Source organism: Somniosus microcephalus, chromosome 6, assembly GCF_052327205.1.
Source record: "Somniosus microcephalus isolate GS21.2 chromosome 6, FLI_Smic_1.0, whole genome shotgun sequence".
Taxonomy (NCBI): domain Eukaryota; kingdom Metazoa; phylum Chordata; class Chondrichthyes; order Squaliformes; family Somniosidae; genus Somniosus; species Somniosus microcephalus.
Genome location: NC_140992.1, coordinates 114,762,666 through 114,777,627, shown reverse-complemented (window position 1 = coordinate 114,777,627; position 14,962 = coordinate 114,762,666). Strand labels below are relative to the sequence as shown.

The window sequence follows — 14,962 nt, the reverse complement described above, 5'->3', positions numbered from 1 at the left end:
TGCTCCGTAACCAGTACCTGCTCTGTATCAAGGCTCTGCTCTGTACCAAGGCCCTGCTCTGTGACCAGGCCTTGCTCTGTGACCAGGACCTGCTCTGTGACCAGGACCTGCTCTGTACCAAGGCCATGCTCTGTAACCAGTCCTGCTCTGTAAGCAGGCCCTGCTCTGTAACCAGGCCCTGCTCTGTAACCAGGCCCTGCTCTGTAACCAGGCCCTACTCTGTAACCAGGCTCTGCTCTGTAATCAATTCTGCACTATTACCACTCCCTGCTCTGTAACCAGGCCCTGCTCTGTAACCAGGCCCTGCTCTGTACCAATGACCTGCTCTGTACCAAGGCCCTGCTCTGTACCAAGGCCCTGTACTTTACCAAGGCCCTGCTCTGTAACCAGGCCATGCTCTGTAACCAGTCCTGCTCTGTAACAAGGCCCTGCTCTGTAAGCAGGCCTGCTCTGTAACCAGGACCTGCTCTGTAACCTGTCCTCCTCTATAACCAGGCACTGCTCTGTAACCAGGCCCTGCTCTGTAACCAGGCCCTGCTCTGTACAAAGGCCCTGCTCTGTACCAAGGCCCTGCTTTTTACCAAGGCCCTTCGCTGTACCCAGTCCTGCTCTCGAACCAGGCCCTGCTCTGTAACCGGGCTCTGCTATGTAACCAGTCCCGCTCTGTAACCAGTCCTGCTCTGGAACCAGGCACTGCGCTGAAACCAGGCCCTGCTCTGTAACCAGTCCTGCTCTGTAACCAATTCTGCACTATAACCAGTCCCTGGTCTGTAACCAGGCCCTGCTCTGTAGCCAGGCCCTGCTCTGTACCATGGCCCTGCTCTGTAACCAGTCCTGCTCTGTGATCAGGCCCTGCTCTGTAACCAGGCCCTGCTCTGTACCATGGCCCTGCTCTGTAACCAGTCCTGCTCTGGAACCAGGCCCTGCTCTGGAACCAGGCCCTGCTCTCCACCAAGGCCCTGCCCTGCAATCAGTCCTGCTCTGTAACCTGTCCTGTTCTGTAACCAGTCCCTGCTCTGTAACCAGTACCTGCTCTGTACCAAGGCCCTGCTCTGTATCAACGCTCTGCTCTGTACCAAGGCCCTGCTCTGTAACCAGGCCTTGCTCTGCAACCAGGACTTGTTCTGTAACCAGGCCCTGCTCTGTGACCAGGCCCTGCTCTGTAACCAGGCCCTGCTCTGTAACCAGGCCCTGCTCTGTACCGTGGCCCTGCTCTGTAACCAGTCCTGCTCTGTACCTTGGCCCTGCTCTGTAACCAGTCCTGCTCTGTAACCAGTCCTGCTCTGGAACCAGGCACTGCGCTGAAACCAGGCCCTGCTCTGTAACCAGTCCTGCTCTGTAACCAATTCACAGAATCACAGAAACCCCACAGTGCAGATAGAGGCCATTTCGGCCCATCGAGCCTGCACCGACACATATCCCACCCGATCCCCGTACCCCCTACGCCAACACATATCCCACCCTATCCCCGTAAACCAACGTATTTAATCCCCCTAACACTAAGGGTCAATTTATCATAGCCAATCAACCTAACCTGCACATCTTTGGACTGTGGGAGGAAACCGGAGCACCCGGAGGAAACCCACGCAAACACGGGGAGAATGTGCAAACTCCACACAGACAGTCACCCGAGGCCGGATTCAAACCCGGGTCCCTGGCGCTGTGAGGCAACAGTGCTAACCACTATGCCACCGTGCTGCCCGGTTCTGCACTATAACCAGTCCCTGGTCTGTAGCCAGGCCCTGCTCTGTAGCCAGGCCCTGCTCTGTACCTTGGCCCTGCTCTGTAACCAGGCCCTGCTCTGGAACCAGGCCCTGCTCTCCACCAAGGCCCTGCCCTGTAATCAGTCCTGCTCTGTAACCTGTCCTGTTCTGTAAACAGTCCCTGCTCCGTAACCAGTACCTGCTCTGTATCAAGGCTCTGCTCTGTACCAAGGCCCTGCTCTGTGACCAGGCCTTGCTCTGTGACCAGGACCTGCTCTGTGACCAGTACCTGCTCTGTACCAAGGCCATGCTCTGTAACCAGTCCTGCTCTGTAACAAGGCCCTGCTCTGTAAGCAGGCCCTGCTCTGTAAGCAGGCCCTGCTCTGTAACCAGGCCCTGCTCTGTAACCAGGCCCTGCTCTGTAACCAGGCCCTGCTCTGTAACCAGGCCCTACTCTGTAACCAGGCCCTACTCTGTAACCAGGCCCTACTCTGTAACCAGGCTCTGCTCTGTAATCAATTCTGCACTATTACCACTCCCTGCTCTGTAACCAGGTCCTGCTCTGTAACCAGGCCCTGCTCTGTAACCAGGCCCTGCTCTGTACCAATGACCTGCTCTGTACCAAGGCCCTGCTCTGTACCAAGGCCCTGTACTTTACCAAGGCCCTGCTCTGTAACCAGGCCATGCTCTGTAACCAGTCCTGCTCTGTAACAAGGCCCTGCTCTGTAAGCAGGCCTGCTCTGTAACCAGGACCTGCTCTGTAACCTGTCCTCCTCTATAACCAGGCACTGCTCTGTAACCAGGCCCTGCTCTGTAACCAGGCCCTGCTCTGTACGAAGGCCCTGCTCTGTACCAAGGCCCTGCTTTTTACCAAGGCCCTTCGCTGTGCCCAGTCCTGCTCTCGAACCAGGCCCTGCTCTGTAACCGGGCTCTGCTATGTAACCAGTCCCGCTCTGTAACCAGTCCTGCTCTGGAACCAGGCACTGCGCTGAAACCAGGCCCTGCTCTGTAACCAGTCCTGCTCTGTAACCAATTCTGCACTATAACCAGTCCCTGGTCTGTAACCAGGCCCTGCTCTATAGCCAGGCCCTGCTCTGTACCATGGCCCTGCTCTGTAACCAGTCCTGCTCTGTGATCAGGCCCTGCTCTGTAACCAGGCCCTGCTCTGTACCATGGCCCTGCTCTGTAACCAGTCCTGCTCTGGAACCAGGCCCTGCTCTGGAACCAGGCCCTGCTCTCCACCAAGGACCTGCCCTGTAATCAGTCCTGCTCTGTGCCCTGTCCTGTTCTGTAACCAGTCCCTGCTCTGTAACCAGTACCTGCTCTGTACCAAGGCCCTGCTCTGTATCAACGCTCTGCTCTGTACCAAGGCCCTGCTCTGTAACCAGGCCTTGCTCTGCAACCAGGACTTGTTCTGTAACCAGGCCCTGCTCTGTGACCAGGCCCTGCTCTGTAACCAGGCCCTGCTCTGTAACCAGGCCCTGCTCTGTACCGTGGCCCTGCTCTGTAACCAGTCCTGCTCTGGACCCAGGCACTGCTCTGGATCCAGGCTCTGCTCCGTAACCTGTCCCTACTCTGTAACCAGTCCTGCTCTGTAACCAGTCCTGCTCTGTAACCAATTCTGCACTATAACCAGTCCCTGCTCTGTAACCAGGTCCTGCTCTGTAACCAGGCCCTGCTCTGTACCAAGGCCCTGATCTGTACCAATGCACTCCTCTGTACCAAGGCCCTGCTCTGTACCAAGGCCCTGCTCTGTACCAAGGCCCTGCTCTGTAAGCAGGCCTGCTCTGTAACCAGGCCCTGCTCTGTAACCAGGCCCTACTCTGTAACCAGTCCTACTCTGTAACCAGTCCTACTCTGTAACCAGTCCTACTCTGTAACCAGTCCTACTCTGTAACCAGGCCCTGCTCTGTAATCAATTCTGCACTATTACCAGTCCCTGCTCTGTAACCAGGTCCTGCTCTGTAACCAGGCCCTGCTCTGTAACCAGGCCCTCCTCTGTACCAATGACCTGCTCTGTACCTAGGCCCTGCGCTGTACCAAGGCCCTGCTCTGTACCAAGGCCCCGCTCTGTAACAAGGCACTTATCTGTACCAAGTCCCTGCTCTGTAACCAGTCCATGCGCTTGAACCAGTCCTGCTCTGTAACCAGGCACTGCTCTGTACTAATGCCCTGCTCTGTACCAAGGCCCTGCTTTGTAATCAGGCCCTGCTCTGTAACCAGGCCCTGCTCTGTAACCAGTCCTGCTCTGCAACCAGGCCATGCTCTGGAAGCAGTCCTGCTCTGTAACAAGGCCCTGCTCAGTAACCAGGCCCTGCTCTGTACCAAGGCCTTGCTCTGTAACCAGTCCTCTTCTGGAACCAGGCCCTGCTATGTAACCAGGCTCTGCTCTGTACCCAGTCCTGCTCTGGAACCAGGCCCTGCTCTGTAACCGGGCTCTGCTCTGTAACCAGTCCTGCTCTGGAACCAGGCACTGTGCTGAAACCAGGCCCTGCTCTGTAACCAGTCCTGCTCTTTAACCAATTCTGCACTATATCCAGTCCCTGGTCTGTAGCCAGGCCCTGCTCTGTAGCCAGGCCCTGCTCTGTACCATGGCCCTGCTCTGTAACCAGTCCTGCTCTTTAACCAATTCTGCACTATAACCAGTCCCTGGTCTGTAACCAGGCCCTGCTCTGTAGCCAGGCCCTGCTCTGAACCAAGGCCCTGATCTGTAACAATGCCCTCCTCTGTAACAAGGCACTGCTCTGTACCAAGGCCCTGCTCTTTAGCAAGGCCCTGCACTGTACCGAGGCCCTGCTCTGTAACCAGGCAATGCTCTGGAACCAGTCCTGCTCTGTAACCAGGCATTGCTCTGTAACCAGGCCCTGCTCTGTACCAAGGCCCTGGACTGTAACAAGTCATGCTCTGGAACCAGGTCCTGCTCTGTAACCAGGCCATGATCTGTACCCAGTCCTGCTCTGGAGCCAGGCCCTGCTCTGTATCCAGTCCTGCTCTGTAACCAGTCCTGCTCTGGAACCAGGCCCTGCTCTGTAACCAGGCTCTGCTCTGTAACCAGGCCCTGCTCTGTACCATGGCCCTGTTCTGTAACCAGTCCTGCTCTGGAACCAGGTCCTGCTCTGGAACCAGGTCCTGCTCTGTACCCAGTTCTGCTCTGGAGCCAGGCCCTGCTCTGTAACCAGGCCCTGCTCTGTACCATGGCCCTGCTCTGTAACCAGTCCTGCTCTGGAACCAGGCCCTGCTCTGGAACCAGGCCCTGCTCTGTAACCAATTCTGCACTATATCCAGTCCCTGCTCTGTAACCAGGTCCTGCTTTGTAACCAGGCCCTGCTCTCCACCAAGGCCCTGCTCTGTAATCAGTCCTGCTCTGTAACGTGTCCTGTTCTGTAACCAGTCCCTGCTCTGTAACCAGTACCTGCTCTGTACCAAGGCCCTGCTCTGTATCAAGGCTCTGCTCTGTACCAAGGCCCTGCTCTGTAACCAGGTCTTGCTCTGTAACCAGGCCCTGCTCTGTAACCAGCCCCTGCTCTGTAACCAGTCCTGCTCTGTAACCAGTCCAGCTCTGTAACCAATTCTGCACTATAACCAGTCCCTGTTCTGTAACCAGGTCCTGCTCTGTAACCAGGCCCTGCTATGTACCAAGGCCCTGATCTGTACCAATGCCCTGCTCTTTACCAAGGCCCTGCTCTGTACCAAGGCCCTGCTCTGTACCAATGCCCTGCTCTGTAACAAGGCCCTGTACTTTACCAAGGCCCTGCTCTGTAAGCAGGCCTGCTCTGTATCCAGTCCTGCTCTGTAACCAGTCCTGCTCTGGAACCAGGCACTGCTCTGTAACCAGTCCCTGCTCTGTACCAAGGCCCTGCTTTTTACCAAGGCCCTTCGCTGTAACCAGTCCTGCTCTGGAACCAGGCCCTGCTCTGGAACCAGGCCCTGCTCTGGAACCAGGCCCTGCTCTGGAACCAGTCCTGCTCTGTAACCAATTCTGCACCAAAACCAGGCCATGCTCTGGAACCAGCCCTGCTCTGTAACCAGGTGCTGCTCTGTATCCAGGCTCTGCTCTGTACCAAGGCCCTGCTCTTTAACCAGTCCTGCTCTGGAACCAGGCCCTGCTCTGGAACCAGGCCCTGCTCTGTACCCAGTCCTGATGTGGAACCAGGCCCTGCTCTGTAACCAGGCTCTTCTCTGTAACCAGTCCTTGCACTGTAACCAGGCCCTGCTCTGTAACCAGCCCTGCTCTGTAACCAGGCACTGCTCTGTAACCAGTCCCTGCTCTGTACCAAGGCCCTGCTCTGTAACCAGGCCATGCTCTGGAACTAGTCCTGGTCTGTAACCAGTCCTCCTCTGTAACCAGGCACTGCTCTGTATCCAGGCCCTGCTCTGTACCAAGGCCCTGCTCTGTACCAAGGCCCTGCTTTTTACCAAGGCCCTTCGCTGTAACCAGTCCTGCTCTGGAACCAGGCCCTGCTCTGGAACCAGGCCCTGCTCTGGAACCAGTCCTGCTCTGTAACCAATTCTGCACTAAAACCATGCCATGCTTTGGAACCAGTCCTGCTCAGTAACCAGGCCCTGCTCTGTACCAAGGCCTTGCTCTGTAACCAGTCCTGCTCTGGAACCAGGCACTGCGTTGAAACCAGGCCCTGCTCTGTAACCAGTCCTGCTCTGTAACCAATTCTGCATGATAACCTGTCCCTGGTCTGTAACCAGGCCCTGCTCTGTAGCCAGGCCCTGCTCTGTACCAAGGCCCTGATCTGCAACAATGCCCTCCTCTGTAACAAGGCACTGCACTGTACCAAGGCCCTGCTCTGTAACCAGGACATGCTCTGGAACCAGTCCTGCTCTGTAACCAGGCACTGCTCTGTAACCAGGCCCTGCTCTGTACCAAGGCCCTGGACTGTAACCAGTCCTGCTCTGGAACCAGGTCCTGCTCTGTAACCAGGCCATGATCTGTACCCAGTCCTGCTCTGGAGCCAGACCCTCCTCTGTAACCAGTCCTGCTCTGTAACCAGTCCTGCTCTGGAACCAGGCCCTGCTTTGTAACCAGGCTCTGCTCTGTAACCAGTCCTGCTCTGTAACCAGTCCTGCTCTGTAAACAATCCTGCTCTGCAACCAGTCCCTGCTCTGTAACCAGGTCCTGCTCTGGAACCAGTCCTGCTCTCCACCAAGGCCCTGCTCTGTAATCAGCCCTGCTCTGTGTTGTGTCTGTGTATAATGAGACACAGATTGCAGGAGAACGGTACAACAGGTGTTTACTCAATGTGGCTCACACTGGAACTGATCTGTACAGATCACTACTCAGTGCTATATACAGGTGTGGTCACTGCCGGTACTGCAGTATATATGAGCTTTAAAAGATAGTTCCCCCCCTTAAAGGCATATACATTACACTCTGTAACCGGTCCTGCTCTGTAACCAGTCCCCGCTCTGTACCATGGCCCTGCTCTGTACCAAGGCCCTGGACTGTAACCAGTCCTGCTCTGGAACCAGGTCCTGCTCTGTAACCAGGCCATGATCTGTACCCAGTCCTGCTCTGGAGCCAGGCCCTGTTCTGTAACCAGTCCTGCTCTGTAACCAGTCCCCGCTCTGTACCATGGCCCTGCTCTGTACCAAGGCCCTGGACTGTAACCAGTCCTGCTCTGGAACCAGGTCCTGCTCTGTAACCAGGCCATGATCTGTGCCCAGTCCTGCTCTGGAGCCAGGCCCTGTTCTGTAACCAGTCCTGCTCTGTAACCAGGCCCTGCTCTGTACCATGGCCCTGCTCTGTAACCAGTCCTGCTCTGTGACCAGGCCCTGCTCTGTAACCAGGCCCTACTCTGTACCATGGCCCTGCTCTGTAACCAGTCCTGCTCTGGAACCAGGCCCTGCTCTGGAACCAGGACATGCTCTGGAACCAGTCGCTACGCTGTAACCAGTCCTGCTCTGTAACCAGTCCTGCTCTGTAACCAGTCCTGCTCTGTAACCAATTCTGCACTATAACCAGTCCCTAATCTGTAACCAGGTCCTGCTCTGTAATCAGGCCCGGCTCTGTAACCAGACCCTGCTCTCCACCAAGGCCCTGCTCTGTAATCAGTCCTGCTCTGTAACCTGTCCTGTTCTGTAACCAGTCCCTGCTCTTTAACCAGTACCTGCTCTGTAACCAGTACCTGCTCTGTACCAAGGCCCTGCTCTGTACCAAGGCTCTGCTCTGTACCAAGGCCCTGCTCTGTAACCAGGCCTTGCTTTGTAACCAGGCCCTGCTCTGTAACCAGGCCCTGCTCTGTAACCAGGCCCTGCTCTGTAACCAGGCCCTGCTCTGTGACAAGGCCCTGCTCTGTGACAAGGCCCTGCTCTGTAACCAGTCCTGCTCTGTAACCAATTCGGCACCAAAACCAGGCCATGCTCTGGAACCAGCCCTGCTCTGTAACCAGCTGCTGCTCTGCATCCAGGCTCTGCTCTGTGCCAAGGCCCTGCTCTTTAACCAGTCCCGCTCTGGAACCAGGCCCTGCTCTGGAACCTGTCCTGATGTGGAACCAGGCCCTGCTCTGTAACCAGGCTCTTCTCTGTAACCAGTCCTTGCACTGTAACCAGGCCCTGCTCTGTACCAAGGCCCTGCTCTGTAACCAGTCCTGCTCTGTAACCAGACACTGCTCTGTAACCAGTCCCTGCTCTGTAACAAGGTCCTGCTCTGTACCAAGGCCCTTCTCTGTACCAAGGCCCTGCTCTGTAACCAGGCCATGCTCTGGAACTAGTCCTGCTCTGTAACCCGTACCCTGCTCTGTACCAAGGCCCCGCTCTGTAACCAGTCCCTGCTCTGTACCAAGGCCATGCTCTGTACCAAGGCCCTACTCTTTACAAAGGCCCTGTGCTGTAACCAGTCCTGCTCTGGAACCAGGCCCTGCTCTGGAACCAGGCCCTACTCTGTAGCCAGTCCTACTCTGTAACCAGGCCCTGCTCTGTAACCAGGCCCTTTTCTGTACCAAGGCCCTGATCTGTACCAAGGCTCTGATCTGTACCAATGGCATGCTCTGTACCTAGTCCCTGCGCTGTACCAAGGCCCTGCACTGTAACAAGGCCCTGCTCTGTAACAAGGCCCTTCTCTGTACCAAGGCCCTGCTCTGTAACCAGGACATGCGCTTGAACCAGTCCTGCTCTGTAACCAGGCCCTGCTCTGTACCAAGGCCCTGCTCTGTACCAAGGCCCTGCTTTGTAACCAGGCCCTGCTTTGTAACCAGGCCCTGCTCTGTAACCAGGCCCTGCTCTGTAACCAGTCCTGCTCTGCAACCAGGCCATGCTCTGGAAGCAGTCCTGCTCTGTAACAAGGCCCTGCTCAGTAACCAGGCCCTGCTCTGTACCAAGGCCTTGCTCTGTAACCAGTCCTCCTCTGGAACCAGGCCCTGCTATGTAACCAGGCTCTGCTCTGTACCCAGTCCTGCTCTGGACCCAGGCCCTGCTCTGTAACCAGTCCTGCTCTGTAACCAGTCCTGCTCTGTAACCAGTCCTGCTCTGGAACCAGGCACTGTGCTGAAACCAGGCCCTGCTCTGTAACCAGTCCTGCTCTGTAACCAATTCTGCATGATAACCTGTCCTTGGTCTGTAACCAGGCACTGCTCTGTAGCCAGGCCCTGCTCTGTACCAAGGCCCTGATCTGTAACAATGCCCTCCTTTGTAACAAGGCACTGCTCTGTACCAAGGCCCTTCTCTGTACCAAGGCCCTGCACTGTACCAAGGCCCTGCTCTGTAACCAGGACATGCTCTGGAACCAGTCCTGCTATGTAACCAGGCACTGCTCTGTAACCATGCCCTGCTCTGTACCAAGGCCCTGGACTGTAACCAGTCGTGCTCTGGAGCCAGGTCCTCCTCTGTAACCAGTCCTGCTCTGTAACCAGTCCTGCTCTGGGACCAGGCCCTGCTTTGTAACCAGGCTCTGCTCTGTAACCAGTCCTGCTCTGTAACCAGTCATGCTCTGTAAACAATCCTGCTCTGCAACCAGTCCCTGCTCTGTCCCAAGGCCCTGGACTGTAACCAGTCCTGCTCTGGAACCAGGTCCTGCTCTGTAACCAGGCCCTGCTCTGTACCAAGGCCCTGGACTGTAACCAGTCCTGCTCTGTAACCAGTCCTGCTCTGTAACCAGGCCCTGCTCTGTACCATGGCCCTGCTCTGTAACCAGTCCTGCTCTGTGACCAGGCCCTGCTCTGTAACCAGGCTCTACTCTGTACCATGGCCCTGCTCTGTAACCAGTCCTGCTCTGGAACCAGGCCCTGCTCTGGAACCAGGACATGCTCTGGAACCAGTCCTGCTCTGTAACCAGGCACTGCTCTGTAACCAGGCCCTGCTCTGTACCAAGGCCCTGGACTGTAACCAGTCCTGCTCTGGAGCCAGGCCCTGCTCTGTAACCAGTCCTGCTCTGTAACCAGGCCCTGCTCTGTACCATGGCCCTGCTCTGTAACCAGTCCTGCTCTGGAACCAGGCCCTGCTCTGTAACCAGGCCCTGCTCTGTAACCAGTCCTGCTCTGTAACCAATTCTGCACTATAACCAGTCCCTAATCTGTAACCAGGTCCTGCTCTGTAATCAGGCCCTGCTCTGTACCAAGGCCCTGCTCTGTAACCAGGCCCTGCTCTGGAACCAGGCCCTGCTCTCCACCAAGGCCCTGCTCTGTAATCAGTCCTGCTCTGTAACCTGTCCTGTTCTGTAACCAGTCCCTGCTCTGTAACCAGTACCTGCTCTGTAACCAGTACCAGCTCTGTATCAAGGCGCTGCTCTGTACCAAGGCTCTGCTCTGTACCAAGGCCCTGCTCTGTAACCAGGCCTTGCTCTGTACCAAGGCCCTGCGCTGTACCAAGGCCCTGCTCTGTAACCAGGCCATGCTCTGGAACTAGTCCTGCTCTGGAACCAGTCCTGCTCTGTAACCAGACCCTGCTCTGGAACCAGTCCTGCTCTGGAACCAGGCCCTGCTCTTGAACCAGTCCCGCTCTGTTATGAGGCACTGCTCTGTAACCAGTCCTGCTCTGTACCAAGGCCCTGCTTTGTAACCAGGCCCTGCTCTGTACCAAGGCCCTGCTCTGTACCAAGGCCCTCCTCTGTACCAAGGCCCTCCTCTGTACCAAGGCCCTCCTCTGTACCAAGGCCCTGCTCTGTAACCAGTCCTGCTCTGTAACCAGTCCCTGCTCTGTAACGCGTCCTGCTCTGTACCAAGGCCCTGCTCTGTACCAATGTCCTGCTCTGCAACCAGTCCTGCTCTGTAACCAGGCCCTTCTCTGGTACCAGTCCTGCTCTGTAACTAGACCCTGCTCTGTAACCAGTCCTGCACTGTACCAAGGCCCTGCTCTGTAACCAGTCCTGCTCTGTAACCAGGCCCTGCTCTGGAGCCTGTCGTGCTCTGTAACCAGGCCCTGCTCTGTAACCAGTCCTACTCTGTAACCAGGCCCTGCTCTGGAACCAGTCCTGCTCTGGAACCAGGTCCTGCTCTGGAACCAGGCCCTGCTCTGGAACTAGTCCTGCTCTGGAACCATGCTCTGCCCTGGAACCAGGCACTTCTCTGTAACCAGGCACTGCTCTGGAACCAGTCCTGCTCTGTAACCAGGCTCTACTCTGTAACCAGGCCCTGCTCTGTAACCAGTCCTGCTCTGTAGCAGGGCCCTGCTCTGTAACCAGTCCTGCTCTGTAACCAGGCACTGCTCTGGAGCCAGTCCTGCTCTGTAACCAGGCCCTGCTCTGTAACCGGCCCTGCTCTGTAACTGATCCTGCTCTATTACCAGTCCTCCTCTGTACCAAGGCCCTGCTCTGTAATCAGTCCTGCTCTGCAACCAGTCCTGCTCAGTACCCAGGCTCTGCTCTATAATCAATCCTGCTCTGGAACCAAGCCTTGCTCTGTAACCTGGACCAGTTTGTCTAAAAATATCAGCAAAGTGTCAGAGGTCACAGTTTTGCCTATGAGTCTAAAGATTGTGGGTTCAAACTGCTCTCCAAAGGCTTGAATGGCATGCAAAGTCTCTCCATCAATAGTGATTTCCAGCTCTCGCTCACCCCACAGTGACCCCTGGGGAATCACTCACCCCACAGTGACCCCTGCAGACAGACTCACTCACCCCACAGAGACCCCCAGGGACTCACTCACCCCACAGTGACCCCTGGAGACAGACTCACTCATCCCACAGTGACCCCCAGGGACTCACTCACCCCACAGTGACCCCTGGAGACTCACTCACCCCACAATGACCCCTGGAGACTCAGTCTCCCCACAGTGACCCCTGGAGACTCACTCACCCCACAATGACCCCTGGAGACTCAGTCTCCCCCACAGTGACCCCCGGGGAATCACTCACCCCACAGTGACCCACAGGGACTCACTCACCCCACAGTGACCCCTGGAGACAGACTCACTCACCCCACAGTGACCCCTGGAGACAGACTCACTCACCCCACAGTGACCCACAGGGACTCACTCACCCCACAGTGACCCCCAGGGACTCACTCACCCCACAGTGACCCCAGGGACTCACTCACCCCACAGTGACCCCTGGAGATTCACTCACCCCACAGTGACCCCTGGGGAATCACTCACCCCACAGTGACCCCCAGGGACTCACACACCCCACAGTGACCCCTGGAGATTCACTCACTCCACAGTGACCCTTGGAGATTCATTCACCCCACAGTGACCCCTGGAGACTCACTCACCCCACAGTGACCCCTGGAGATTCACTCACCCCACAGTGACCCCGGGGACTCACTCTCCCCACAGTGACCCCTGGAGACTCACTCACCCCACAGTGACCCCAGGGACTCACTCACCCCACAGTGACCCCTGGGGAATCACTCACCCCACAGTGACCCCTGGAGACAGACTCACTCACCCCACAGTGGCCCCTGGAGATTCACTCACCCCACAGTGACCCCTGGAGACTCATTCACCCCACAGTGACCCCTGGAGACTCACTCACCCCACAGTGACCCCTGGAGATTCACTCTCCCCACAGTGACCCCAGGGGACTCACTCTCCCCACAGTGACCCCTGGAGACTCATTCACCCCACAGTGACCCCTGGAGACTCACTCACCCCACAGTGACCCCACGGACTCACTCTCCCCACATTAAACTGCTGGAAGCTGCATGTAAATGCCAGGGTGTTTCAGTGGTACCATTTGTCTCTGAGTCAGAAGATAATGGGTTCAAGCCCCAATCTAGGTTTGTGCACATAATCTCGACCGACATTTCAGCGCAGTACTGAGGAGAAGTGCTGCATTGTCAGAGATGCTACCTTTCAGGTGAAGTGTTAAACTGGCTCTACTTGTAGAAGATCAAGGGCATTCTCCTGGTGTCCTGGCCAACATTCATCCCTCAACCAATACTAAGAGGAATATTTTAACTTTGGGTGATAGTGTAACGTGGGTGACATCGATTTAGCCGCCCGGCTTACCTCTCTCCTGGAAATGAGAATCGGGAGATGTATAATGGGTGGCTGAAACAATATCGCCGATTTCATACTATCGCCCAAAGTCAAAATTACCTGCCTAAAAGCGGATTAACTGGTCCTTATCTCATTGCTGTCTGTGCGACCTTTAGGTGCACAAATTGGCTGCTGTGTTTGTTTACATAACAACACCGACTGCACTTCGAAAGTAATTCATTGGCTTTGAAGTGCTTTTGAAAGGTCTGATGATGTAAAAGTTGTAATATATTTTCTTTTTTATCAATTTAAAACAGAAGCAAAACAAAATGCACGCGATGAAAAGCTGCCTGGCGCACCCATGTGTGAGCAGCCCTGTCAGCTTGCTGTCTGCAATGAAACACACTCATTTTGTTATCTCTTTTGAGGTACCTCACTCCTCACATTCCTTTGTGCTTTTAAACGGGCCTGTGACCTGTCTCGCGCTTTGGGTTGCCAACTCAAGTTGAACATATCCCCAGAGGCTTCATCTCATGACCTCCCACCTCCAACGGCCCTGTATAATGAAACAGCCTTTTTTCCCAATTCCAATATTTCTATCACTAATAAATGAAAGTGTTCAAAGAAAACGAAAAAAAGTTGTTTTTTAATGTCCCTATGATTTCCCCCCTGGGTTGCTCGCAGCAGTACCAGGAAATTAACATTGTTTGCTCATAAAGCTCATGTCTCGCGTTTCTCCAATGTTCTGCCATAACAATTACAGATCAGCAGTCACTGTGTGCAAGAGGAAGCCACACTGAGGCGTCAGGAACAATCAGCTGACGCGAACCTTATTTATCGGTGGTGGCGAGTCAACAGTGAACGGAGGGATGGGTACAGAGTTTCAGTGAGCAAAGGAGTTAGTCACACATTAGTGAGGGGCTGGAGGATTGTTATTGAATATTTTTTTTAGAGCAGTCTCCAGCTCAAAAAAGAGACTCCCATGGAGCACCCATGGAGCAGCTTAACTCACCGGAACAACAACTTACATTTACATAGCACCTTTAATGTAGTAAAAACATCCCAAGGGGTTTTACCAGACACAAAAATGACACTGAGCCACATAAGGAGATATTAGGACAGGTGGACCAAAAGTTTGATCAAAGAGTGAGGTCTTAAGGAGAATCTTAAAGGAGGAGAGAGGTGGAGAGGTGGAGAGGTTTAGGAGAGAATTCCAAACCTCAGGGCCTAGGCAGCTGAAGGCACAGCCGCCAACAACGGGGCAAAGGAAATATCAAACATTCTCGCCATGTGAACAAAGTAAAGACGTCTACTTTTGGCCTACCTGAAGTAACTGCTCACCGCTGCCAGGACCACCCGGTGGCAGGAGAACTCCCTGCCCTCCACACACAGCACGACATCTGTCAGGGACCTCTCCAACCGTAGGTTCTCCAGGCCGCTCTGAAGGACAGCGGAGAGCCCGGTGTCATCGAATGTCACCCTCCCGTCGGACAAGGTTTCTGTCAGCCCCTCGACCCCCTGGGGGTGTTTCCCGGCTTGGCGGCTGGGGGACTTGTCGGTGCTGCTCTCCACCACGTCTGCCATGTCGCATGCTACTGTCTGATTGCTCCACTCTCCGCTGACTGTAGCAGCGTTTTGAGGTTTTGGAGTTGGTTGTAATGTTGCCCTTTGACGGATTTCCTGCTCATGACTCGCTTCTTATCAGAGACCAACACACACGCAGAACAGGAAGAGCTGCACTTTCTCATTCTTTGTTCACCCTTCACTAACCTGCTTTTTTTCATGAAGTTTAGTTAGTCCACTGAATGTTACTAAATCAACACATCTTGTCTCAGTCGAATTTCCTTTGCATAAAAGGAATTTGAACGTGAGAGGGTGGCACTTTATGCCGGGCACGCA

The 14,962-nt window shown here is 55.3% G+C and overlaps 1 protein-coding gene across 1 annotated transcript in view; it reads right to left on the bottom strand.

Annotated features, from left to right (window-relative positions):
• The window catches only part of klhl6 (kelch-like family member 6), an 87,021-nt gene extending 72,318 nt beyond the window's left edge, over positions 1 to 14,703 (bottom strand). Inside the window, exon 1 of the mRNA XM_085990723.1 lies at positions 14,388 to 14,703. Within this exon, the coding sequence (XP_085846849.1) occupies positions 14,388 to 14,647 (260 nt within the window). The 5' untranslated portion in view covers positions 14,648 to 14,703. The remainder of the gene's footprint in view (positions 1 to 14,387) is intronic.
• Positions 14,704 to 14,962: the final 259 nt, after the last annotated feature.